Source organism: Neophocaena asiaeorientalis, unplaced genomic scaffold, assembly GCF_003031525.2.
Source record: "Neophocaena asiaeorientalis asiaeorientalis breed wild unplaced genomic scaffold, Neophocaena_asiaeorientalis_V1.1 scaffold4, whole genome shotgun sequence".
NCBI classification, from domain to species: Eukaryota; Metazoa; Chordata; class Mammalia; order Artiodactyla; family Phocoenidae; genus Neophocaena; species Neophocaena asiaeorientalis.
Window position 1 is genome coordinate 2,109,716 of NW_020173682.1, and position 25,643 is coordinate 2,135,358.

Below are 25,643 nucleotides of genomic sequence, written 5' to 3' on the forward strand. Positions count from 1 at the left end.
GGCTAGGTAGCATTTTAGTTCATGATAATATTTTATCTGGGAGACGCCTGGTAAAAAAAGGGTTTGGGATGGAGAAACCCAGAGAAACATTCAGGGAGAAAGAATGAGATAGAAAAAACCAGAAAACTTCAGATTCAAAGTAAGAGACAAAGCCAGAGAAGTGAAAGACAGGTTTCAAAAATGAGTTGAAGTTTGGTTTCAAAAATGAGTTGAAGTTTACGGATAATTTTTTAAGAGCTACAAATTAGATATGGTAGAGAAAATGCTTTGAGGATCTAAGAGGTTTATTTATTTATTCATTAGTTTAATCCCACAAATACTTACTGAGCAACTACTATGTGCTGAGCCCTGTGACAGGCACCATGGACAGAACCACAAACTCATGGTCTTGGAGCTCAGAGTCTTAAACAGAAAATAAAGAATTGTGATACAAGGTACCCCATCTCGATGGTCTTCCCAATGGCAACTGTTTAACTTCCTTTTATTGAAAAATGTAGTCAAGACCAGTGGGAGACAGAGCACCGATTCCCTCTCACTCTAGTGCCCTCTTCCTAAACTCTATTTTAGCATCTGAAATGGACAAATTGGCTGAGGAAAGAGAAAATTCTAACTCTTTAACAGACCATGAAAAAAACAGAGCTAGGGACTTCCCTGGTGGTCCAGTGGTTAAGACTCCACGCTTCCACTGCAGGGGGCGCCCTTTTGATCCCTGGTTGGGGAACTAAGATCCCACATGCCGCACTGAGGCAAAAAAAAAAACCAAAAAACACAAAAAAAACCAAAAACAGGGCTAAATCATTATTTCTAAGAAAATGAAATTGCCTTTTATCACCACGCACCGAATGGCTTTCCTGATTGTCCCCTGTACGTCTGTAACAACAGTGGTCGCAGAACGTGCGGTCCCGGACAATAGACAATACAACTGAACAAATTAGTCTCCTGAGTGCAAAATAACACTTTCATAACAATGGGTAATTCACGCCTACTTTCTCTACACCGCCGCGGAACAGAATAACAGTGCAGGCTAATTACACGAGCTGGCTGAAAACTGTGCAGGTCATGAAAAGGCATCTCTCTGAAGAACAGCCGAGAAAAGGTCTTAGCGCCAAATCCAAACCAATAGGAACAAAGTGAGAGAGCAAACGTGAGACCATATGCCCAGGCAATCGCATTCGCGTGCTGCATTTAACCACGTTTGCAGATGCCCATAAAGGGGGTGTAAGATTCTCTGCCTTGAAAAACAACGTCACCTTCCGTGATGAAAGAACTTTCCGCCACGCTGACTCAAGCGCTTTGCTCCAAAGTACAGCTATGGGTCATGGTTACGTTAAGCACTTTTGCCACTTTGCGGAACAAAGACAGTTCCTATCAGAGAGAGAGAGAGGTGAAGAGAGTCAGCTGAAGCTTTCACACACCGACTCACATGTCGGGCAAGGGATACAACAGGCTTGTCGCAGGGAATGGGGAGCAAGGACCAATTTTTCCAAGTTCTACTCTCATGAGGCGTGGTGCCGCAAGACATGTGGAATTTGAGTCCCTCAGGAAAACTTCCAGCAAACAACAAGCAAAACAATGGCTCGAATAGGATCAACACAGACGTGCAGTGCCATCTATAGTGCATGAGCTGCTTTACGTCCACCTCAAAATTCAATGTATTTATTGTGCAAGAAAAGAAGCGTTTGCAACTGCTAGTTCTGGCCCATCTACCATAAACCAGGGTCCCGGCAAAAACAGTGGCCTGCTCAAACCGAGTCATTTGAGAAAAGCTTAAAGAAGGCACTTTTCCCAAAGTCCTGGGCTGGATGTAGGAAAATCCAAATACAGTATCAGGGGACCATTAAGAGCTCACCCCTAGGCTGAAGAGTCCAGGGGAGGGAATGAAGTGAAAAAGGAGAGAGAGAGATACTTAACAAAAGTCATGACCTTCATTAAGAATGTAACACCTTCCATCGGTCAAGGATGTAATTCGCCTGCAGCAACATCACAAGAGAAAAGCTTCTTTTCATTCCTCCCCCTTCCCGATCCATTTCTAGGGCTCTCCTCTGAGTCAAATGCAAAGAAAAGCAGTTAACAAAGGAGCCAGGAGCCTATGGATGAAGTCCCTGTAGGTCGGCCTCCAAGGGCAAAGTAGAACACAGAGCAAACTGTGGTGAAGGGAGAGAAGTGGGTCAGATTCACTCAAATCAGAAATCTTACTGGGTAGCAGGCTTTCCCCACTAACTTCAAGGATCCAGGCTGTCGGGAGGCTTAGACAAAGCAGAGGCACCTGGGACGCCCAAGGCGGTCTCCTCGGTCCTGGCTTCCTGCACTGGACGTGCACCTCTGGCCCAGAAGAGTAGGTGAGGTCTCTAAGTGAGGTCCCTGGGTTCCTTACACAGCAAGAACGTTTAAACTAGGAAACATTTCCCTGTACACCTAGAGAGCTGGACAGCCCATGTGCCTCACGGATCCTGGGTTCCATTTAATATAAGTAATTCCTCAGGCAGGGAACAGACTACTAGGACATTTCAGTGGACAACGGTCCCTTCCTCCCGGCGAGTATTATTAGTCTATTACCCGAGGTCTAGTTGAAAGGAGATTAGACCAGGCTGCCTACTGCAGTTTCCCTCCCCCGCCGCCCCGGGTCACCCTCCAGGGATGGAAGTACATGGGTTATAGGCAGCGTTAACTGCTTCCTCCCATAAACTGTTTTTAACATTAAAAGAGGAAGAGATGTGTGTGTGTGTGTGTGTGTGTGTGTGTGTGCGCGCGCGCGCGCGCGCGCGCATGTGTGAGAGGGAGAGGGGGAGGGGAGGGGAGGATCGCAGCAGTGTGGCCGGAGAGGGGACATCATCCCCAGCACGGCCCAACCCAGACAGGGACAGGGACAGGGACAGGGACAGGGAGAGGGACAGGGACAGGGACAGGGAGGGAAGGGAGAGAGGGAGGGAAGGGAGAGAGGGAGGAGAGGAAGACAGAAGAGAGAGAAAGACTGATCGCCAGACTGATTATTAGGAAGAAAAAGAGAAGGAAAGGCCGCTGGGTCTCCCTTGAGCAAGACTGCCATGAGGACCCTGCTCTCCTTCTTACCCTGCACAACTTTCTAACTCGGTCAGGCAAGCGCGCAGCGACCTGCAACTCTGATGAGTCCCTTCCAGGGAGATTTACAGGTGCCAGCCCAGGCCCTGCCCGAACGCGCATCCCCCCGCACCTCCAGACTCTGCCCCTTCCCGGGACAGCCACGGCAGCACCTCTACCATCGGACTCTCAGGCCACGAGTAGCTCTTCCTTGCACGCAGCTCGGAGCTTTTCGAGCTCCTTTTCCCTAGTTCGGAGAAGATGGTGCTGGAGACTCTCTGAAATACAGGATCGTCAGCAGGTGTGGGAAGCTGCAAGTGAACCACAGCTGGGACTGGGACGGGGGTGGGCGTGGGGTCAACCTGTTAACCTTCATGGGACTGCAAGCAGCTCGATACAGGTGCGCGTTTCTCTAGACTAGGGTCCAGAATGCCATGGGGTTCTCAAAAAGAGTCAGGGCCTAGAAAAGCTGAGCTGGTAAAACTACACGGAGTGTCTAGTGAACGTGGATTCAGGGACAGATACGCAGAGTCCCCAGTGCCAGGGTCGGACCCTGGTCTGCACTGTTCAGCCCCTCACCAACCCCGTCACCCAACGGAGCTTCTCCAAGCCCAAGGTCATGCCTCCATGTGAAGTCTTTTTTAAAAATATTTATTGGAGTACGGTTGCTTTACACTGTTGTGTTGGCCTCCACTGTACAACAAAATGAATCAGCCAGACACATACAGATATCCCCTCCCGTTTGGACTTCCCTCCCATTTAGGTCACCACAGTGCATTAGGTAGCGTTCCCTGTGCTCTACAGTATGTTCCCATCAGTTGTCTACTTGATACAAAGAATCAATAGTGTATATGTGTCAATCCCAGTCTCCCAATTCCTCCCACCCCCACCCCCTTCCCCCTTGGTATCCATACATTTGTTCTCTACAACTGTGTCTCTATTTCTGCTTTGCAAATAAGATCATCTACACCATTTTTCTAGATTCCACATATATGCGTTATTGTCTGATATTTGCTTTCCTCGCGAAGTCTTATTTTCCAAATGATTTCAAAGACGCCATGAAACATTTTTTGACACTTACAAAACACCTATTTGAAAAGTAAATGAGGGCTTCCCTGGTGGCGCAGTGGTTAAGAATCCGCCTGCCAATGCAGGGGACACAGGTTCGAGCCCTGGTCCGGGAAGATCCCACATGCCGCAGAGCAGCTAAGCCCGTGCGCCACAACTACTGAGCCTGTGCTCTAGAGCCCGCAAGCCACAACTACTGAAGTCCGCACGCCTAGAGCCCGTAGCCCCCGCTCACCACAGCTAAAGAAAGCCCGCACAGCAAGGAAGACCCAGTGCAGCCATAAATAAATAAATAAAGTTCCATTAAAAAAAAAAAAATTACATTCAATGCAAAGAGTAGAACTTACTTTCTCGTCTTGTTAGATAAAGTCTCCAAGCCGGCTTGCAGATTTTGGCATCTCTCTGTCGGCGGGAGGAACTTCTCGTTCAGATATGTGCTGTTTTGTGAAAGAGATTCAAAAAGAGATTGATTTAAAAGGAGAGCTTATGAGATACGGTTAACAAAAAGCAGATTGAATTGATAAACGGGGCCCAATTGAGGTCTGATTTTCATCCCTTTATTGGATTTCTCTGTGGAAAAGGAAATTGATATTTTCACCTGCAACAATGGGTCTAAATGAAAAAAGAAAGTTGACATGATAAAGTCAAACAGAAAAGAACACTCCACGGGGGACTGTATTTTCATGTTCTCATACTTTGAGGTTAGTATGTACAATGAACGAGTTATTGAATAGTTTTAATCATCGTGTGTGTAAGTAGGCTTTATTTCTAAAAGATGTCTCCAGCTAGGAAGCATGCAGACCCAGGACATCTGTAAGGCTCTCCCAAAAGAAGGCAAGATAAATCTGGCCTTTGATTATTAAGTAGCTGTGATATAAGGGTCTGTTGCTATTGTTTTAAGAACTTGGAAGAACTGGAGTTGGAACAAAACCAAATCACAAAGCGAGTTAAGGTCACGGGTCGGGCTGCCTAAGGAGGCTTGCGGACACGTGTGCTACTGAACTGATTGAGGCCTCTGCTTCTGCATCTCCAGTCCTTACCCCATGGTGCTATTGTCGTGATATATACACGATAGAGGGAACAATGAAAAGCACCTGGTACGAGGCCTACCACAGGAAATGCTCAAAAATATATCAACCACCACTTTCCCTACACTCGGAAAACATGCACACAACTCCAGCTTCCTGGGAGTGCATCAATCGTCCTGAAGGTATCTGCTGAGGATCTAACATGTGCTGGGAGCCAGGCACAGGAGACTCAGGACACCGAGCTGGGTAACACAGCACACAGTCCCTTTCCCTAGTGGAGCCTGCAGTCTGGTTAAAGAGAACGATGCATATCAAACAAACCACCACAGGAATGAATACCGAATTCTGATCTGTGGTTATTAGGATCCTGAAGACCGCAGTGGCTGCCATGGAGGAGTGTACTGGGGAGCTGCCTGCATCCTGGGGGCGGGGGGCCTCTGAGAAAGTGTCATTTGGGTGCAGATCCCCAGGGTAATCCAAGGGCGTTACTTTGGGAAGAGGGGGGAACATTCCAGATAGAGGGGAAAGCATGTGCAAAGGCCCCAGAATGTGTGAGGAGCTGAAAGGAGGCCGGTGGGGCTCAAGGCTGAAAGGCTACAGGGTGTCTGGAGCAGTAAGTAAGGGCCAGAGCACACAGGCCTGGTGAACCAGGTTTAGAATGGACCCTAAGGACACAGGGAGCAATAGGTTAGGGGCGGGGAGTGATGGATGGGCCTGGCCTCAGGTGTGTTTTAAGTAGTTGACTGAGAAATGAAACGAGAGGAAGCAGGACTACAGAAAAGGTGGGAAAGTTAGAAGGCTTCTGCAGGGCTCCAGGAGAGAGAGGACGGCAACTTGCTTTGCCAGCCAGGATGGAACAGACTATGATGTGCTCACAGACATCCCCCAATGGCAGTTGCTTTGCATCACAAAGGTCTGTTTCTTACTCATGAAATGCCCACTAGACACTGGGTAGCTCTCTAGGGTGGCCGTGCTCCCTGCGACCTAGGAATACTGCGTACTGTGCCCTTGGGGGCACCTTCCTTTCAACAACCCACTTCCATAATCTCTGTGGCAGGAGAAGAAAGTGCTGGAAGGTCTTACTCTGTATCCGGATGCTTCAGCCTGGCCAGAACTAGCTGCATGCCCGACCTGACTGCACAGTGGTTGTCAGAAAAGGGCCATCATACTCTGTGCCCAGAGAAAGAGGCGATCAGGATCCAAGAGTGGACCGGAAGCCCACATCCACTTGCCCACTGGCAGGAAGAGAGGCTGACAGATTTGAGATCTATTCTGGAGGTAAAACTGACAGGACTTCAGAATAAGCTGGATATGGAAGGTGAGGTAGTAGGAGATATCAAGATAAAGACATAAACAAGAGAGATGCATAATTAATCCTCCAGAAGTGCTGTCTAAAAAGTGCGCAAAATACATACGGGCTCACAAAATCCCTCTTTATCTTTTTTCTTTGGCTGCATTGAGTCTTCGTTGCTGCGCACGGGTTTTCCCTAGTTGTGGTGAGCGGGGGCTACTCTTCGTTGCAGTGAGTGGGCTTCTCACTGCCGTGGCTTCTCTTGCTGCGGAGCACGGGCTCTAGGCACGCAGGCTTCAGTAGCTGTGGCACGTAGGCTCAGTAGTTATGGCTCGTGGGCTCTAGAGCGCAGGCTCGGTAGTTGTGGCAAACAGGCTTAGTTGCTCCGCGGCATGTGGGATCTTCCCGGACGGGGGCTCGAACCCGTGTTCCCTGCATTGGCAGGCGGATTCTTAACCTCTGCGCCACCAGGGAAGTCCCCCCCTCCCCACTTCCGTCCTCCTTCTGTCCACGTGCCTCACCTTCTGTGCTTTCTGAATGTATTACCGTACTTTGCAAGGATTTGTTTATTTCTAATTTGCTGTGTATTTTAATTCAGGCAGCACCGTGAATGAAGTGAATTACTGAGCCAGCAGTGCTTTGAATTCTGATGGCTTCGCAAGACTGAATTTGTGAAACTGTGACAAACAGGCACCCAGGGTTTGGTGACAGAGCACTTTCCCTAAATCGGAGAGTATCCTTGTTAGTAAAAAGTCCAAACAGCTTTGCCCAACTGAAATCACAGAAGGCCCATGGAAAGCACATGAGGGTACCTGTGGGGAAGTGGAGGTGAGAGTGAAGAATGAAGCCAGAGGGACAAAAGGGGCCTTAGGTGTCAGCCAGCAGGGCCAGCCTTGAATCTGGGCTCCACTCTCTGACCTTGGCCTTTAAATCCAAGAGTTTCCTTTTTAAATCTTTACTCAATAAGGTAGTTTATAGGGATGCTACAGATTAAATGTTGGTGTCCCCCCAAAATTCATATGTTGAAACCCTCGCCCCCAAGGTGATGGTATTAGGAGGTGGGGCTTTGGGAGGTGATGAAGTCATGAGGAGGGGGCGATCATGAATGGGATTAGTGCCCTTATAAAATCAGCCCAAGAGGGCTTCCTGGTCCCCTACCGCCTTGTGAGGTTACAATGAGAGGATGGCTGTCTATGGGAAAGTGGGCTCTCCAGACACCAGACCTGTACATGCTATGATCTTGGACCTCTAGCCTCCAGAACTGTGAGAAATTAATTTCTGGTATTTATAAGCCACCCGGTTCAGGTCTAGCAGCCTGAATGGACCAAGACAAGGGATTACATGGGATGGGTATAAAAACAGCTGATACACAAAAGTTACTGAATAAATGTTGTGTTCTTGTTCTCCTAAATGCATTCTGTGTTGTTTCCTCAATTGTTGTTATTACAGTAGGGGATGGTTTGGTAACACTTCTCCCACCCACAGAAGTCATTTCACAGTAAAAGGAACAGAAAGCGGAGCCCCTTGAGTTCTCTCTTTCTCTCCTGCCCCCTTTTCATTCAAAGGATCTTCCTAGTTTTCTTCCTTTTCATCTAATGTCATTAAAATCTTCCTAGGAAAATGCTAAAACACTGACCTGTGGAACCCATAAACTTCAAATGTTTGTCTACATTAGGCATCTGGCCAATATAGCCCCTTTCACTGCCTCTTAGACAAGACTCCTAGTTCATGCTGTTTTCAACAATGTTTGTTATTCAAAGTGACAGAAATACAAATTAACAATATAACCGCCATGTTTTAAGATGCCTGAAGACCTGACACCGTAAGAGATGCCAGGACCTGTGGAGAAGTGGAAGGCATTAGACCTTCCAGGGAGAGGGCTAGACCATCAGTCCTCTCCGTTGTGGGAATAAGCGAGAATTAGACGTTCCTTAGATCTGAGCTCATGAGGAAAACCACAAGGGAGTTACTTGCTCTTGAGAGAGGAAAAGAAGAAACCTTCCCAGGTTTGAGTTGAGAGAGGTCATGATCCTATTTGAGAAGATGGCATCCACCACAGATGAAGACATTAGAATAAATCCTCCTCAACTTCTGATTTGGGGACATCTCTCAGACAAGGCAAAGGGGACAGAGAGAAATACAAAGAGATGAAAGTAGGAAATCCAAAGACCTGGGGTCACAAGTAACCTGGCGGAAGATGAGATGGCTACAAGTCGTGTGGGCTGATTTATACCCTGAGGAAGGATGACTGGGGGTCAGGTTGGAATGGCCCATCCAAAAGGACTGGATGTTCAGGGAGAACTTGAAATGGTAAAGAAAGCAGCAGAGAAAGTACATCAGAGCCTGCTGTAGGTAGAAGTCTAGGATATGAACGGAGAGGGACCCCTGCCCCCCAACAAACTAACTCAATTTGGCGGTCTGAGCAGTTGGGTCTGGGAGACAAAAAAAAAAAACCTCTAAGAACCAAAATCTCTGGGGCCAGACTCTCATGGGTTCAAAATAAGATAATAGATAATTATCTATCATAAAGATAATAATTATCATACCATCAACTCTGATAGCTCTTTTTTTTTTTTAATTTCAATTTGCTGGTGAGAGCCCTTTTAAAGAACTTCTTAACAGAATTAGCCAAAGAAGAGAAAAGAATCACCCTACATACAATCTGCCAAATATAGAGTGGAGACAGCCTCCCAGGACAAGTCATGGAGGGACGGTGGCCATCCTCCTGGAGATATGCTAGAACCTGATGAACCAAGTTAGTGCTTGAGGCGTCCCAGACCAGAGAGCTGAGATGGCTCTAACAACTGCCCTGCCAACGTCTCTATAATTGCTCCATTACAAGATCACAATCTCTGCTTGCACGTCACGAGACAAGATTGCTTGTCTGCTCATTTGTAGCATGGGTAGAATCTCACCAGCATGCCCAAGTTCCTGCTCCTTCAACATTCTGTCACATCCACCTTGCAAATCTGCCATAATGGAGCAATACAGCATCTGGCCTAATGCATTCCTATACCTGCCCCCAAGGACTGCTGGGAACAAAATCACCCAGGTAGGTGGGCTGGTGCCTTGATAAATTCATGGTGTCCAGTACGCTAGGCCCTTTCCCTTTTGCTCCATCCTCACGGTCCCCAGGTGGGTGGTCCTGCTAACACATTTGATCGTGTCATTTCCCTTCCGTGTTCCCCCTCAGCCTCAGAGGGAGACACGGAGCCATCCAGGACCTGGCCCTTGACCGTAATTCTAGTCTCATGTTTTACTGACTGTTTGCTAACCATTAAGTGGTACTAATTCCTCTTTTTCCATTCCTTGCGAGTCTTAGATTATGGATTTTGATTGCTTTTATTATTTAATTATAGGATTTATTTTTTTGGTACTGGCAAACCAAGCCTTCAGGCACGTTTTCATCACTTCAGTATGTCACGGGGGAAAAAAATCTTTAATAAGATTAGGGGAAAGATACACAAAAACAAGCATTTCTGCTATCATTGTTATCTATGTGGCTGATCTGAAATTCTATCTTCATAAGTCAGACTTGAGTTGAAAACCAACTGGCAAGATTTCACAATATAGCAAGAAGCTTAGAGACTACAATGGGTACTGAAAACTAATAATAATTAAGGCTCTGAAAATGCAAAGAATATCTCTTAACCAGAACAAGTGATTCAGTCCCTACAAAGTAATGTCATCATTATTTTTTATGTTTTTTGCGGTACGCGGGCCTCTTACTGCCGCAGCCTCTCCCGTTGCGGAGCACAGGCTCCGGACGCGCAGGCTCAGCGGCCATGGCTCACGGGCCCAGCCGCTCTGCGGCATGTGGGATCCTCCCAGACCGGGGCACGAACCCGCGTCCCCTGCATCGGCAGGTGGACTCTCAACCACTGCGCCACCAGGGAAGCCCTGTCATCATTATTTAGTCGGTATCCACAAGGACCACTAAAACAGAGTTAAAGACTTTTAATTAATGCAATATGCATTCAGTCCCCGGACAAATAAAACACCCCAACGAATAATTTGCTTGTAAGTTACTGAAGAGTGTCAAGAACATCCAAATTATTATTTTTTTAAATTAATTAATTTAGTTTTGGCTGTGTTGGGTCTTAGTTGTGGCACGCGGGCTCTTTGTTGCGGCGCATGGGCTTCCCTCTAGTTGTGGCTCACGGGCTCAGTAGCCCTGTGGCATGTGGTATCTCAGTTCCCCGACCAGGGGTTGAACCCATGTCCGCTGCATCGGAAGGCGGATTCTTAACCACTGGACCACCAGGGAAGTCCCAAGTTCTTGGGACATCCAAATTCTATTTACAGTGGCCAGAAAGGGGGCACAAACTGAGTTGTGAATCTAAATGAAAAGCTTAAAACCGAATCAACTTTATTCTCTCTGAAGAAAGAATTTCTTAACACATGGGGAACACAGCCTAAAAATGGAAAGTCCAAAGAATAGGAATTGTTCTATCTACGTACCTTGCACACTCCTTCCCCATTCCTGGGAAGAGATGCTGATGAGACAGGAGTGCGTCCTGACCATCAGCAGAAACCCCCCGGTCCACTGGTGTGACAACTGGCCTGCCAGCTCTAGGACAGAGGGGACAGGGGCCAGCTGTGCTCACTTCAAGGTCATCAAGCAAACACCTAATTACCATGTGCACCCCGTGCCATGCAAGTTCCCCCAGGGAGAAAGGCAAGCATCCCAGCCTACCGGGAGAGTCTGATTACTCTTTTCAACTGACAAATTAATATTCTGGCTTACGAGTGTGGTGAACACAAGTCTGCCTTTGAAATCAGACCCAAGAACTGATGAAATCAAGTCTTGGTGTCTACAGAGATGAGGGGAAGACCCTGGCCAACCTCTTTGTTCAGTCACTCACCAGGCATCTGTGCCACAGAGAACTATGGCTACTGGAGAAAGGACAGGGACAAGACCGTGTCCCTGTCGCCTTGGAGCAAAGAGTCTGGTGCAGAGGACAGACAAGCACACGCTGACCAGGCTGAGTCTGCAGAATGGATGCTGGCTTGGTGGATTCCCACCATCACGTTACTTTCAAGAAACCATGAATCTGTGTTTTGGTGGATATCACTTAATTCAAAATATTAAGAAGTGCTTTGAAAATGGCTACATTAGAATTTCACTTCCTTATACATGAACACTGCAGCCACCTTAACTTGCAGAAATTTCTACAAGTAATCTCTGCTAACTTGGTTTTTCACCTTCACTTTTACCTGTCTTTGGTTACCCTTGACAACGATTAATTAACTAACTCTCTTACTAAATCAGTTACCCTAAGGTATTCTGGTCCCTCCACCACTGTTGGAAGATAGTTTTCAAAAATGGACAATCATAAATATCATACAGATGTGAAATGAACATGCATTAAAGATTTTCTTTTATTCCCCATGAGGGAACCAGTTCAAAGCAGAAGCCACAGAACACACAGACTTATAGATCAGAAGTACTGAAACAAATGTGCCAATAGAAGGAAGTCCATTGGACTGCTACCAGATAGGATGTAATCTGCATATTTAGAGATAAGAATTATTTTGTGTGGCTCTGAGCTAACTACAGCTTGCACAGCTGTAAAACTGTTCCCAGGCGGTCAGCATCAGCTAACGCAGGGGTGTGTGATCTGAACGATGCCAACGTATCCACTGAAGCACACAATTTCCCCGAAACCATTAACAGTATCACTGCCTACCACTATACAGTTAAAGGAAAGATCAAGAGTACTGAACCTAAAAGACTTTCACTCCATGTAACTTGCAGTCCCCTCCACTCCACAGCTTGCCCAAGGGGAACAGGTGGACCTGGTTTAGGTATAAGTCCTCCGAGGCACACAGAGAGCACCGCCTTACCTAAGCAGGTTGAAGTAAGGGTTACCAGAAGGACCAGTCTGATATGGAGGCTGATTTAAACTTCAAGTCCAGATGGGCAAGAGGAGGGTCAAAGAAGAGGTAAAATAAAATAGGAGCAGACTGAGAACAAATGGAAGAAAACAAGTGACCAGCGCTGGACCATCCGTGCCTCTTTTCACTGGTCCTTAGGTGTGACATCCTTGGGGCCTTGAGATCAACTCAAAAGTGTAGACAGGATGGAACTGTTCTCCGTACAGTGTTTCCAAGTCTTTTAAAACCCACCTCCGACAATATTTTCTTACTTGATACAGCCAAGATTATTCTGACCTTTCTTTAATGTGCTTTGAATTTGCAAACCCTGGATAAACTGAGTATATTTTTGATACTAATATCCACATTCCTTGATGCAAAAATTCTGATATGCTTTCCTGGTTAGACGTGAAGATGGTAACAGCAACTCGATGTATTGTTGTCAGCTTTATTCACGTGTCATATACTCCGCACAATGGATATACAAGGTAGGACTGTGTCCATTTTACAGATGAGAGCAATAAGACACTGGAAGACGAAAGAACATGCGTAAAGTCACTCTGTTAGAACTGGAGTAGAGTTTTGAACCCAGACACTACATGTCTGTGTTCTCAGGCACTGTGCTATTCTACCTCCCTTTATAGGGAAAAATTTGTTCTTCAGTGGAGAGCTATTCATTGTCTACAGCACTCGCCACTCCAGGTTACCTGATTCTGAGTCTACAGGAACTGACAAATGGTCTCTCCTTGACCAAACTCTAGTCAAGTTCCTCTGAGGTCTTTTTCAACTAGGACCCATTTGTGGGCATGTCCTTAAGAGACCAGTTTTAACAAGAACCCTGCTAAGTCAGCTCATCCAGAATCCCCCATCCTCCAGGTGTGATCACCCTTGCTATCTGACCAAATTCCTCAACCTCCACCATCCTCCAGGCGATATCCAATCACCCTGGTCTGCCTTTGGCAAGATTCCTAGCAGGCTGGTTTGGCGAGAATCATCCCTTACCCCTTGACATTCCCTCCACTGACCCCCACCTGCTCCTTGGCTATAAATTCCCACATTTCCTTGTTGGATTCAGAGTTGAATCCCATCTCTCTCCCCTACAGCAAAACTCCACTGCTGGAGTCCCTACACCCATTTCAGTAGTACTGAATAAAATCTGCCTTGCCCGCCTGTCCTTTAACAGAGATATTTTGCAATTCTATGTATTGAAGTTAAGTGATAGCAACATAAAACGATTCTTGTCTACGGGCATGCAAGTGCGTTATGTCCAGTGGAGAGACAACCCTTCCCCACAGTGGGAAAGTCTGTTTTGCCTCCCTTGCCATGTTCCTCTCAATATTGCTGACCTATAAATGCGTCTGTTGCTTCGAACTGGCTGTCACCCCATACCAGCTTCCTCGCTGATGAGTTAAATAAAATTTTCAAAAGTGTTCATTTTCATATCTGTATGAGAGCCACGATTTTACCTTTTTATTAAAATTATCTTTTAACACTCTGAATGAGCATGCTGGAAGCATCTGCAAACTGAATAAACACTACCTGATAAAGAGGACAAACTGGTGGCAAACAGCGGAGTTCAGATGCCTACTCTGCTACACGCTCGATGCTTAGCCCCTTAAAAACTATTTAGCCCCTCTATGCTTTCAGCTTTGTGTGCAGAACGGGGGTGATACTATCTCTTTGACGGATCTGATGCAAAGTTTGTAACTGAGAATGCATAAAGAACGCTCAGCACAGCGACTGGAACAGACAGCCACTTAGGCAGTGCTCAGCCGGAACGCTCAAGGCGGCCGTCAAGATCACGGGATGCCTCTTGAAGCAGTGCTTCTCAAACTGCAACGTGCCCATGAATCACCTGGGAAATTTACTAAAATGCAGCTCTGGGATGGGGTCTGATAGTCTGCATTTCTAACCGGCTCCCAGGTGACGCCAATCCTGCCAGACTGAGGATCACACTTTGACAAAGCATTATAAGCCTCTTGGATCAAGTTCATCTGCTCTGATAGATTTTTCATAATAGTCTAGAGTAAGACTTTCAAGAAATGTGGGCCTGTCCTATGGCCAGAAACATGAGTGGGGAGAAACCAATGAAACACTTGACAGAACGACAGGAGTAAAATGAGCTAAGTTACCATGTCACTAAAGAAGAGGGTTATTTTTTCTTTTTCAGATGAAGAGCTCAACCAAGGAAATATTGTAAGAGGAGATGTACGGTACTGAGAATATTTAACATAATTGCTTTCCTGAGTCAGACCCAGCGTTCATCCTCCCGGGAGCTCTGCTACAGAGAACACACACCCACCATCCCTAACACCTTCACTCAGGCTTAACCAGCCCGTCAAACACACCGCTCCAACGGGCATTATTCAAGCAAACTGGATGTAGTTGGAGGATGCAATGTCTTCTGAAAAAAGGCCAATGGACATGTGTTGGAAACATCTCTAAAATGTCCGTAAAATCCACATTTAAGTGTCCATATCAGCTATGCCACCCCGGTCATGAAGTTCTTTGTCCCAACCAAAACACAAATCAGGAAATTCCTCTGGCAACTAAATATCTCTTCAATAAAACTTGGAGAAGTGAATTCTGAGGTAAGACCTTTAATGAGAAAATAACTTTTATTTACATTCCGTACTGACTCTCTGGTGCTGTGTGAGACAGCACTTGATAATTTAAAAATACTTAAATATTAGAACCATAACCACTGTTATACGTTTAGTCATCAAAGAGCAAAGACCCTCTCATAACCTGTAAGTTCATAGCTCATTTTAATATATTCATATTTCATACTCATTTTCAGGAAAGCATTAGTGAAACCGAGCAGGACCCTGCAGGGCCCTCCTGGGTACAAAAGCCCTTCCTTGCCCCTCCTCCCCATTACTAGTTTGTAGAAAAAGGCTTTAGTCTCCTAGGTCTTCCCTGAGTGCCAAAAAGCAGGCACAGCAGTTACTAATTAGGAAAGTGAGCGAACGCAGAAACAAAGGAAGAGCAGTTTAACAAGAAAAGTCATGACGAGAGTTCAGTGATAAAACAAAGCCCTAATTCCTCCTCAAGGGATATGCATAATAATCTGATGCATATCTTTGTGGGCTTCTTCAGGAACCCCTCCCCCACCCAGGTGGAGGATGGTGACTACATGCTGACCACAAACACTAGACCCCAGACTGGCTAGAGCCAGAAGGTCGATGACTGAGATTTTGGAAACATCACCCTGTTACCTCACCACCGACCAATCAGAAGAGAGTCATGCACCCCGCAGCCCTCCCCCAAATGTTGCCTTTAAAAACTATTCCCTGAAAGCCATCAGGGGGTTCAGGTCTTTTGAGCATTAGCTGCCCGTTCTCCTTGCTGGGCCCTGCAATAAACGGCGTATTTTCCTCCACCACAACCTGGTCTCAGCGGATTGGCTTTGCCGCGTGGCGGGCGAGGAGACCCAAGTTTGGTTTGGTAACATCAGGGTCAAACGCTGGGGACCTCATGCAGAAAACTGAATGGAATCTTCTTTAAAATAACAAAATGAACAAAGTTTAATAGTGTGGTACGATGGTTTCCGATCAGCAGAGCAAGGAAAATCTGAAGCAATGAAAACTGATGCCAAGACTGGACTCCAGTATGGAGAAGCTGCCCAGTCAGTGTGGAGGCTCCAGGGAAATATATGCTATCAAAACAGAAATACCCCAAAGGCTAGTTGCTGAACACATCTGGTCGGCGAGCAAAATCTTAATTTACTGATCTAATCAAAACTGGTGGATCTTACAAAGGCTGTTTGGGGTTAGTTGTGGAATTCAGGTTAGTGTCATCAGAATGAAAATCAGTGCAAATAATCTTTCAGAAATCCTGTCCAAACATTTGGCAGCACCCGAAATATGAAATAAAATTATGAGAAGAGTATGTCATAATAAAATAAAAATAGCAAGTGGAATGTCATCTCACTGTGGCAATTTTATAAATGTGAAATGAGGCAGAAGGCCCTATCACAGAATAATGATGATATTTGAAATTCTGAAATGTAAAGAGGGGAACTACTTCATTTAGTCAACAGAAAGCTCACCGGAATCTTGCTGTCAATAAAGATTTTTTTCTGTGACCCATGTTGTGTAAGGCAATGATGAAAAACCTGTAAACTAAGGGAGCCTCCTGCACTGTTGGTGGGAATGTAAACTGGCGCAGCCACTGTGGAGAACAGTGTGGAGGTTCCTTAAAAAACTAAAAATAGAACTACCGTATGACCCAGCAATCCCACTCCTGGGCGTACACCCAGAGAAAACCATAATTCAAAAAGATACATGCGCCCCAATGTTCACTGCAACACTATTTACCATAGCCAGGACATGGAAGCAACCGAAGTGTCCATCAACAGAGGAATGGACAAAGAAGATGTAGTACATAGATACAATGGAATATTATTTAGCCATAAAAAGGAACAAAATAGTTCCATTTGCAGAGATGTGGACAGACCTAGAGACTGTCATACAGAGTGAAGTAAGTCAGAAAGAGAAAAATATTGTACATTAATGCTTATATGTGGAATATAGAAACATAGTACAGATGAACTTATTTGCAAAGCAGAAATAGAGACACAGATGTAGAGAACAAACTTATGGATACCAAGGGGGGAAGGAGGGGGTGGGATGAATTGGGAGATTGGGACTGACATTTATACGCTACTATGTACAAAATAGATAACTAATGAGAACCTACTGTATAGCACAGGGAACTCTACTCAACGCTCTGTGACCTAAATGGGAAGGAAATCCAAAAGTGACGGGATATATGTACACATTTAGCTGATTCACTTTGCTGTACAGCAGAAACTAACACAACACTGTAAAGCAACAACACTCCAATAAAAATTAATTAAAAAATAAAAAAATTAAAGTACCCATTTTGCTGGTTAGGATTTGAGGTAAACAGACATGAAAAGTGCAATCAAGATAGACATCTTGTTGAGAAGTGAAGTTCTGGGTGAAGAGATGAAGTTAGAATCTTCAAATATAGATTATCAAGCTTTACAAGGGTTACTGTGTTGAATTCTATTTGACCTTTAATCTCAAATGCCATTAAAAGCAACATAAGCAAAAAACGAATGTTGGAATCTCCACTTCATGTGCTGTCTGACTCACTATTTATACCTTTTATTTGATCTTCTAAAGCTCCCTTTGTTCTCATAAAAAAAACTATAAACTAGAATTTGTTCAAAAAGCAACCTCCAGAATTTTCCCTTGATTCCCTGTGACACATTTCTATGTCTGCCTTTGACGTGACTGTGTCTTCCTTACCTATTAGTAGCTCCCTAATAAATCTGAGCAAATGGATGAATGAATAAATGATCAATGAACCTGAGATACTTGAAGATTATAACTTATCCAGGGAAAAAGAGATTCCAGAGCTGATCAGACTGAAAAGTAAAATAAAATTCTAGGAAAATAAAAGTCAACAGGAAGAATTAGAACCAAAAGGATCTTCTGATTAACCCCCAGATAATTATAAGATTTAATTCACCAGAAGAACCCAGTCTCTGTTCATTCTCTTTAATTGAGATTTTACTGCAGTTAAAATGATGTCAAAATGCTCTCATTAATAATGAATGAAAGTGTCAGAGAACTGGCTCACCAAATTTACTGTGCTTAGGTAAATCATAATTAGGAAGGGTTATGAGAGTGTCCTTGAAGACCGATCCATCTCAAAGCGGAGCAATATAATCATAGATGAAATTCAACAAGGAAACAGCACAATGTGATAATCCTGGAAAAGAGGAAATACAATTACGCAAATGAGGTGCTGGGTTCTGAGCAGTGTAGTCAAGTCTCATTTCACGAAACTCAGGAGCAATACTCAACAAAACTGAACTCTTGATTACATTACAGTGTATCAGTCTCATATCTGCATATTCACAATTTCCCAGCTGATAAAATGTCCTGATGTTATTTTACGGAGATTTGGAATAATCCGAATCCTGTTAAGTCAGAGCTACTGGGTCTGGTTCTGGATTTTCTGCAACTTAGCAGGGCTCACGCTCTGTGTCTCTGTTCGTCACAGGGCCTCTTTCCTGCATCATCTCATGTCCCCCTTACACACCTTCCCCCTGGAGGATGGCCCTTCTCGCTCTTCGGCTGATTCCTAGTCCCATCTGCTACTCATCTGGAAAACTAGAGTTTGTGAGTAGGATCATACATGGTAATGAGTTCTAATGAGTTTTTAATGGACCACACTTCACAATGAACATACCTGTGTTAAAAAAAAAAATCTTTAATTGGGGAGGGATGGTGGGAGGATGGGGTCAGCAGATGTAAGCGAGAATCTATAGGATGGATAAACAACAAGGTCCTACTGTAGAGCACAGAGAACTATATTCAGTATCCTGTGATAAACCATAAGGCAAAAGAATATTTTTAAAAAAAGAATGTATATATGTGTATAACTGAATCACTTCACTGTACAGGAGTAATTAACACAACACTGTAAATCAACTTCAATTTCAAAAAAAAATTTAAGAAGTCTTTAAGGAATGTTCTTCTGTCCTCATCACCCAACCCTGGTGGTCTAGACTGAGGACTGAATCACTGAGCCTCTGGAGGTGCTCTGGCCCCTCTTACTCCCCTGGGGGTACCTAGAGCTACCCAATTCGCAACTTCCCACCCAATTCCCACTGGATAGATTTGCCTTTCCCTGTTTTCACCTTGGGGATCTCTCCTGGACATGGTGCGCAATCACCGTGAGCGCCCTCACATCACCGAGATTTGGCTTCTATTGCCCTGGACAACGCTTGCCCTCTCCCAGCCCCCGCTCTGGCTGCTCAGAGCCTCACCCACACCCCACGGACTGACCACTGGCCAAGCCAGCCCCAGGAACTCAAAACTGGGATTCAGAGAGGGTGAGTCATCCAAGCAGAGGCCCTAAGATAGGGATTCGGCATCTGAAGCAAGCCCCAAGTTTTGGACAGAAATGGGCTCTTCAAGCCACACCATGCAACCACTGTGAATGCTTCATTTGAGCCTAGGAAATCCAAGCACTGTGACATCAAAACGGCTGCGTCGAGGTATCCTCCTTTGGTCTGAACCTGCATTTTTCTGATATACAGACCTTTTGGGAACATTATCTACAAGAATTTTACAGGACTTAAGTAGATATGAATACAGGCACACGTCGGAGACATTGTGGGTTTGGTTTCAGACCACCGAATAAAGTGAATATCACAATAAAGCAAGTCACACGAATTTTTTGGCTTCCCAGTGCATATAAAAGTTATGCTGACACTATACTGTAGTCCATTAAGTGTGCCATAGCATTATGTCTAAAAAGGCAATGTACACACCTTAACTAAAAAATACTTTATCGCGAAAAATTGCTAACCATCATCTGAGCCTTTAGCGAGTCACAGTAGTTAACAGCAAAGATCACTGACCACAGATCACCATAACAGACATAACATTAGGGAAAAAAGTTTGAAATATTGCGAGAATTACCAAAATGTGACACAGAGACATGAAGTGATGAGTGGATGCTGTTGGAAAAATGGTGCTAACAGACTTTCTGGACGCAGAGTTGCCACAAACCTTGAATTTGTAATAAATGCAGTATCTGTGAAGTGCAATAATACGAGGTCTGCCTGATTAAGAGACTCCAGAAAAGGCTGAGATACACGCACACACACTGCTAGCATTTTATTATCGCACATTCTTTTTTCAATTCTATCCAAACAGGAGTGCATCTGTTAATTCAAGAAATATAATATTCAGAATGATTATTTTTCTTAAAGCTGTGGGTTTTTCCTTAGGCAATGAATGCTTCCATCTGATTCAACTACTTATTATCATTTTTTTCAACTCTTCTATTTCTTTCCCAGTAATAATACATATTTTCTCAACTTCTTAAATCTCTTTATTACCTACAACTGAATGTAATTTGGAATTTACAAGTCTTGTCACATTCTCATCCTGCCTGAGCAATTCTAAGTATAAAAGGTACCGTCTGCATGTATTCCTTCGGAGTTCCTGCAACTTTTCGCTTAAGATTCCTGAAATTAATATTATGATTCTTTGATATCTTTTCTATCTAGTCATTTCTGGCTTCTGGAAAACACCAAAAAGCCTTACTTATCTAATGTCCCACCTGAAACTTCTTACATAAGGGTTGTCTGAGATGGAAGTACTGACCATTTTGCCAAGGGAGTTGGCCCAGAGCTAAAAACAAGCAGAATCAAAAATGTTTTTGCAACAATGCAATTAGTCACTCATCAACCCAGCTTGTGAGTGACAGCTATAGTGGAGTACCTTAAGGAAATCAAGATATATCTACGATATTAATTTACTAGCCTAATAACTCACTTTACAGCTTACCAAGTATTTACATTTAATCCTTGGAATAGTGCTGTGAAGGATCCTTTTTTTTTTTTGAATTTTTGAATTTTATTTTATCTTTTTATACAGTAGGTTCTTATTAGTCATCCTTTTTTTTTTTTTTTTCCCCTGCAGTACGCGGGCCCCTCACTGCTGTGGCCTCTCCCGTTGTGGAGCACAGGCTCTGGATGCGCAGGTTCAGCGGCCATGGCTCACGGGCCCAGCTGCTCTGCGGCACGTGGGATCTTCCCAGACAGGGAACCTGTGTTCCCTGCATCAGCAGGCAGACTCTCAACCACTGCGCCACCAGGGAAGCCCTAGTCATCCATTTTATACACATCAGTGTATACATGTCAATCCCAACCTTCCAGTTCATCACACCACCACCACCCCCGCCGCTTTCCCCCCTTGGTGTCCATACGTTTGTTCTCTACGTCTGTGTCTCTATTTCTGCCCTGCAAACCGGTCCAACTGTATCATTTTCTAGGTTCCACATATATGCGTTAATATACGGTATTTGTTTTTCTCTTTCTGACTTACTTCACTATGTATGACAGTCTCTAGGTCCATGCACGCCTCTACAAATGACCCAATTTCGTTCCTTTTTATGGCTGAGTAATATTCCATTGTATATATGTACCACATCTTCTTTAACCATTCCTCTGTCGATGGGCATTTACGTTGCTCCCATGACCTTGCTACTGTAATGCCGTGAAGGGTCTTAACCACCAGTTTCACATAATAAATCAAATTGACCACTGTTAACTTAATACATTCTACTTGTCCAGCTCACTTCCTCCAGTAGTTCTCTCTGCAGTGACTCATCTCATTGTGATCTCCCTCCAACACAAACTCCTGTCTTCATTTCCCTCCTTCCCCAGCTCCCACCCTCAAAAACACTCTCTCTCTCTGTCGCCCTTGCCCGGCAAATGTGGAGCCCTGGATGCACCCAACTCTCTGCCATCTGGGCCAACCCTGGACCAGCCAAACACTGGAGAAAAATCACCGAACTCTGCTGTATGACTTCACTTGGAACTCTGCTCATTACTCTGCAATAATCTAAATGGGAAAAAGAATTTGAAAAAGAATACACATATGTGTATGAACTGTACATGGACACTCTGCTGTACACCTGAAACTAACGCAACAATGTTAATCAACTATACTCCAATACAAAATTTAAAAAATAAAAAAAAAAAGAAAGAGGAAAACACTCTGCTAAATTAAAAAAAGTCAGGCACAAAAGGCTACATGTTATATGATTTCAAGGACAGGGCATCTCCAGAACAGGTAATCCACTGAACCAAAATGCAAATTAGCTGCTGGCCAGGACTGGAGGAACGGGGACTGGTGAATGGCTACAGATTTTTCTTCTGAGGCAGATGGAAATGTCCTGAAATTTTACAGTGCTGATGGTTGCACAACGTTTTGAATGTACTAGAAGGCCCTCAATTGTACATTTTAAGTGTTTTACATGATTATTTTACGGCATGTGAATTTCATCTCAATAAAAAAGTGATAAAGTGAAAATAAATTCAGCTCTGCAAACTTCAAGTGGGCATTGAAGTTTGGCAAGCCTGCTATGTTTCCCTAATAATCTTCACTCTCCTCTCTCAAAATCATTACTTCCTTTTTTCCCTCTGTACCAACCTCCCACACTCCCTAACCCCTACGCTCCCACCTCATAGCCTTACTTCATACTCCACCGCAGAAACAGAAACCCACAAAGGGCAACACTTTCGTACATCTTCCACTATATCTAAAACCTCTCGCCTTCTGGGCTTCCATTAGTCTACTCAGCACCACAGGTTGGGTGGCTTAAACAACAGACATTTTTCTTACGGTCCAGGAGGCTAAAAATCAAGGGGCCACTGGGATTGGTCTCTGATGAGACCTCTCTTCCTGGCTTGCAGATGGTCACCTTCTCACTGTGCCCTCACGTGGACTTTTTCCTGCGTGCACACGTGCAGAGAGAGCTCTCTGGCATCTCTTCTACCTTTTATAAGGGCATCTGTCCTATTGGATGAGGGCCCCAAGCTTATGACCTCATTTAATCTTAACTACCCCCCTAGAGACCCTGTCTCCAAACGCAGTCAAATTGAGGGGTTAGGCTTCAGCATATGAATTTTGGTGAAGACACAGATCAGTCCTTAACACTGCCCATCTTCTTCAGGTTACCGTGAGTCACAACAGAAACAAAGTCTCTGCTCCCATCAAAAGCTGGTAGCCCCCCATGGCTCTGGGTCCCCAGCCCTTAGCACCTTCTTAAGAAAATCACTGACCCACCCATCTCTTCCTTTTGTGTAACCAGAGCCTCCTGTGGATCCTTCTTCCAAGAATTCAGAGGTCCTCCTCCCTTGACTCCACAGTCTTTCTCCACCTCCCAACTCATTTTTCTACCTCCCTTGGAGACAAGAATTCTCGAAAGAATTCTCTAAAATCACTGCTTCCCCTTCCTCAACAATTCATTCACTCATCAGACCACTCAAATCTGGCTAAAACTGCTTGCCTCACGCTTTTAAACATCTTCCATACTCCAAATTCAATGGACACATCTCTCTTTCCATCTAACTTGATTTTTCAGAACACGTGACCCAACTGAACACCCTCTGTCCTGAAAACCCTCCTCTTATCGGATTCACGACATCATACTCTCCCAGTCTCCTTAGCTTGCTTGCTTCGATTCTCTTGCAAACCTCCAAAGACAGGCGTGGTCTAGAAATGGCTGCTTCCGGTTCATCTCCTCTTCTCCAGCTATTTCTAATGCTAAGTGAGCTCATCCCGTTTCTTGGCTTTGAATCCCGTCTCTCTGGTGATGACACCCAAATTTATACGCGCAGCTCTGACCTCCCCCTTGAGCTCCAGACTCGTTTATATGCTCCAAATGCCTGGCTGACAGTTCCTCCTGGACGTCTAATAGTCTTGTCAAATGTAGCCTATCCAAAACATAACCCTTGACTTCCTTTTCCCTTTCCAGGCTTCCCCATCTCACTGGATGCCCCTAATGGAACATCCTTGCTTTCTCCCCTTTGCTCATTTCCCCCATCCAGGCTTTTAGCAGCTCTGCCTCAAATCTATCAACTTCTCTTTATCTCGACTCTTATCACTCAGGTTCCAGGCACACCTTCTCTTGTCTTCACTGGAGCCAGGGCCTCCCTGAATGGTCCTTGGGCTTCCACCTCGCCCCACGGCCATCCACTCTCCATGCAGCCGCCAGAGGAAGCTTTCAAAGGTGTAAATCATATTTTGTCATTCTCTCGCTCGAGCCCTTCAGTGATTTCACTTATTAGAATAAAACTCAAAACTGTCACCACAGCCTGTGTCCTACAATGTGACCTGACTTACCAGATCGCTCCGAGAAGTCTCCCCCTCCCTCCCCATGCTCCACTCTTTCTGCTTCTCAAACACGCCAAGCTCAGGGTCTGCTCACTTGCTGTCCCCTCTGCCTGGAACATTATTTCTTGTCCTTCAGGTCTTAACTCAGATGTCAGCCCCTCCAAGTGACTTCTCCTACTCTCATTTCTAGCATCGACCTTCTGTTTTTGCAAACTACTTATGACTACGTATCTGCCCAAGAGGGCAGAGCTTTCGTCTGTAGCCCCCCTGCTATATCGCCAGCACCAAGCACCTGCCTGGTATATACTAAAAACTCACTGAAAGAGTGAAATTGATCACTGGCCCTCTCCCTCCACCAGGCTGCCCTAATGGCTTTCCCCAATCCCCCATGTGTCCCCTACCCCATCTGTCTCCTAAGGAGGGCTGTCTCAGCCAGAGCGGTCCTGGGTTCTTTGTATATCAGTCAGAGAGTGACAGAGAATTAACAGAGGGAGATAGATCTGAAAGGCTTCGGAAGGGAAAGACTTGGAGAAATTGGTTGTCAGCCAGAAATAATAAAGAACAGAGGTCTGAGTGAGTAGGTGAGGAGAGGCAGCGTTGAAAAGGGGGAGAAAATCCACGTGGTCTAGGTGTTAAGTGCGAGAGCTCTCTCAGCACCTGTCAAGTCTGAGTCTCTGGAGCGGCTGAGGGACAAAAAACTGAGCAGAGTAAACGGGATATGAACAGCATGGCTGAGGGTTCTGAATCGGATCCCCTTTTATGTATTTTAAGAAAAAAGGAAAATAAGAATGCAATTTTTATTTCTTTTTTGCATGCTGAGCTGTGCTTCCTTTCGGACCAGCCTAAGGGTGACCTCTATGAGCCCATATGATTCCAAGAGAGTTATTATGTACATAGGAAGAAACTGAAGTTCTGAGAGATTATGTGACATAACCACACTCATTCAGTTAATTGTGACAAAATGATGATTCAGAGCCAGGACTTCTGCCTACAGGGCCTGGGCTTATATTCCTACACATCTGCTTTCCTCCAAAACAAGAAAGGAGGTTAACTGTACATGTCTTGTTTCCAGTAAACAATGCACCTTCTATTACCGTTTCCCTTTTTTTTTTTTTTTTTTTTTTTTTTTTTTTTGCCGCACCTCATGGCCTGTGGGATCTTAGTTCCTGGAACACGAATTGAATCTGGGCCCGACGCAGTGAGAGCACTGCGTCCTAACCACTGGACCACCAGGGGATTTCCTACCATTTCCCTTCTAATTGCTTGGGGTAATGTGAGTCAAACTCACCAATTTATGGTTTCCAAAATACAACTGTATGCTCTCTTCAAATATCAAAATAACATTTGTTCCTTTCTTAGTTTTCTATCACCTCTTCTCTGAAATCCCTTAAAGATGACCAGTAGTGGGTATACAATTACATGGATAAGGAACACGTAGTTCCTGGAGGATAAATTGTCTCCATCTGGACAACAGAATTTACTTGCAGTGACACGGTGATCTCTGACTCGCTCTTTACCTGTCTTGGGTTTCCAATCTCTTTACTGTGCCAGATGTTTCCTTTTCAGAGATCACTGTTCTTTGAAAGGGAAGTTAGAAACAAAATAGAAATGGAGCAGTTCGATTTCCCCAACTTCAAGGAACAATAC

At 44.8% G+C, this 25,643-nt stretch overlaps 1 protein-coding gene across 1 annotated transcript in view; it reads right to left on the reverse strand.

Moving 5' to 3' along the window:
- Positions 1–25,643, reverse strand: part of ST8SIA6 (ST8 alpha-N-acetyl-neuraminide alpha-2,8-sialyltransferase 6) — a 166,391-nt gene that overhangs the window by 67,450 nt on the left and 73,298 nt on the right. Inside the window, exon 4 of the mRNA XM_024750074.1 lies at positions 4,473–4,562. Coding sequence (XP_024605842.1) covers positions 4,473–4,562 — 90 coding nt within the window. The remainder of the gene's footprint in view (positions 1–4,472; positions 4,563–25,643) is intronic.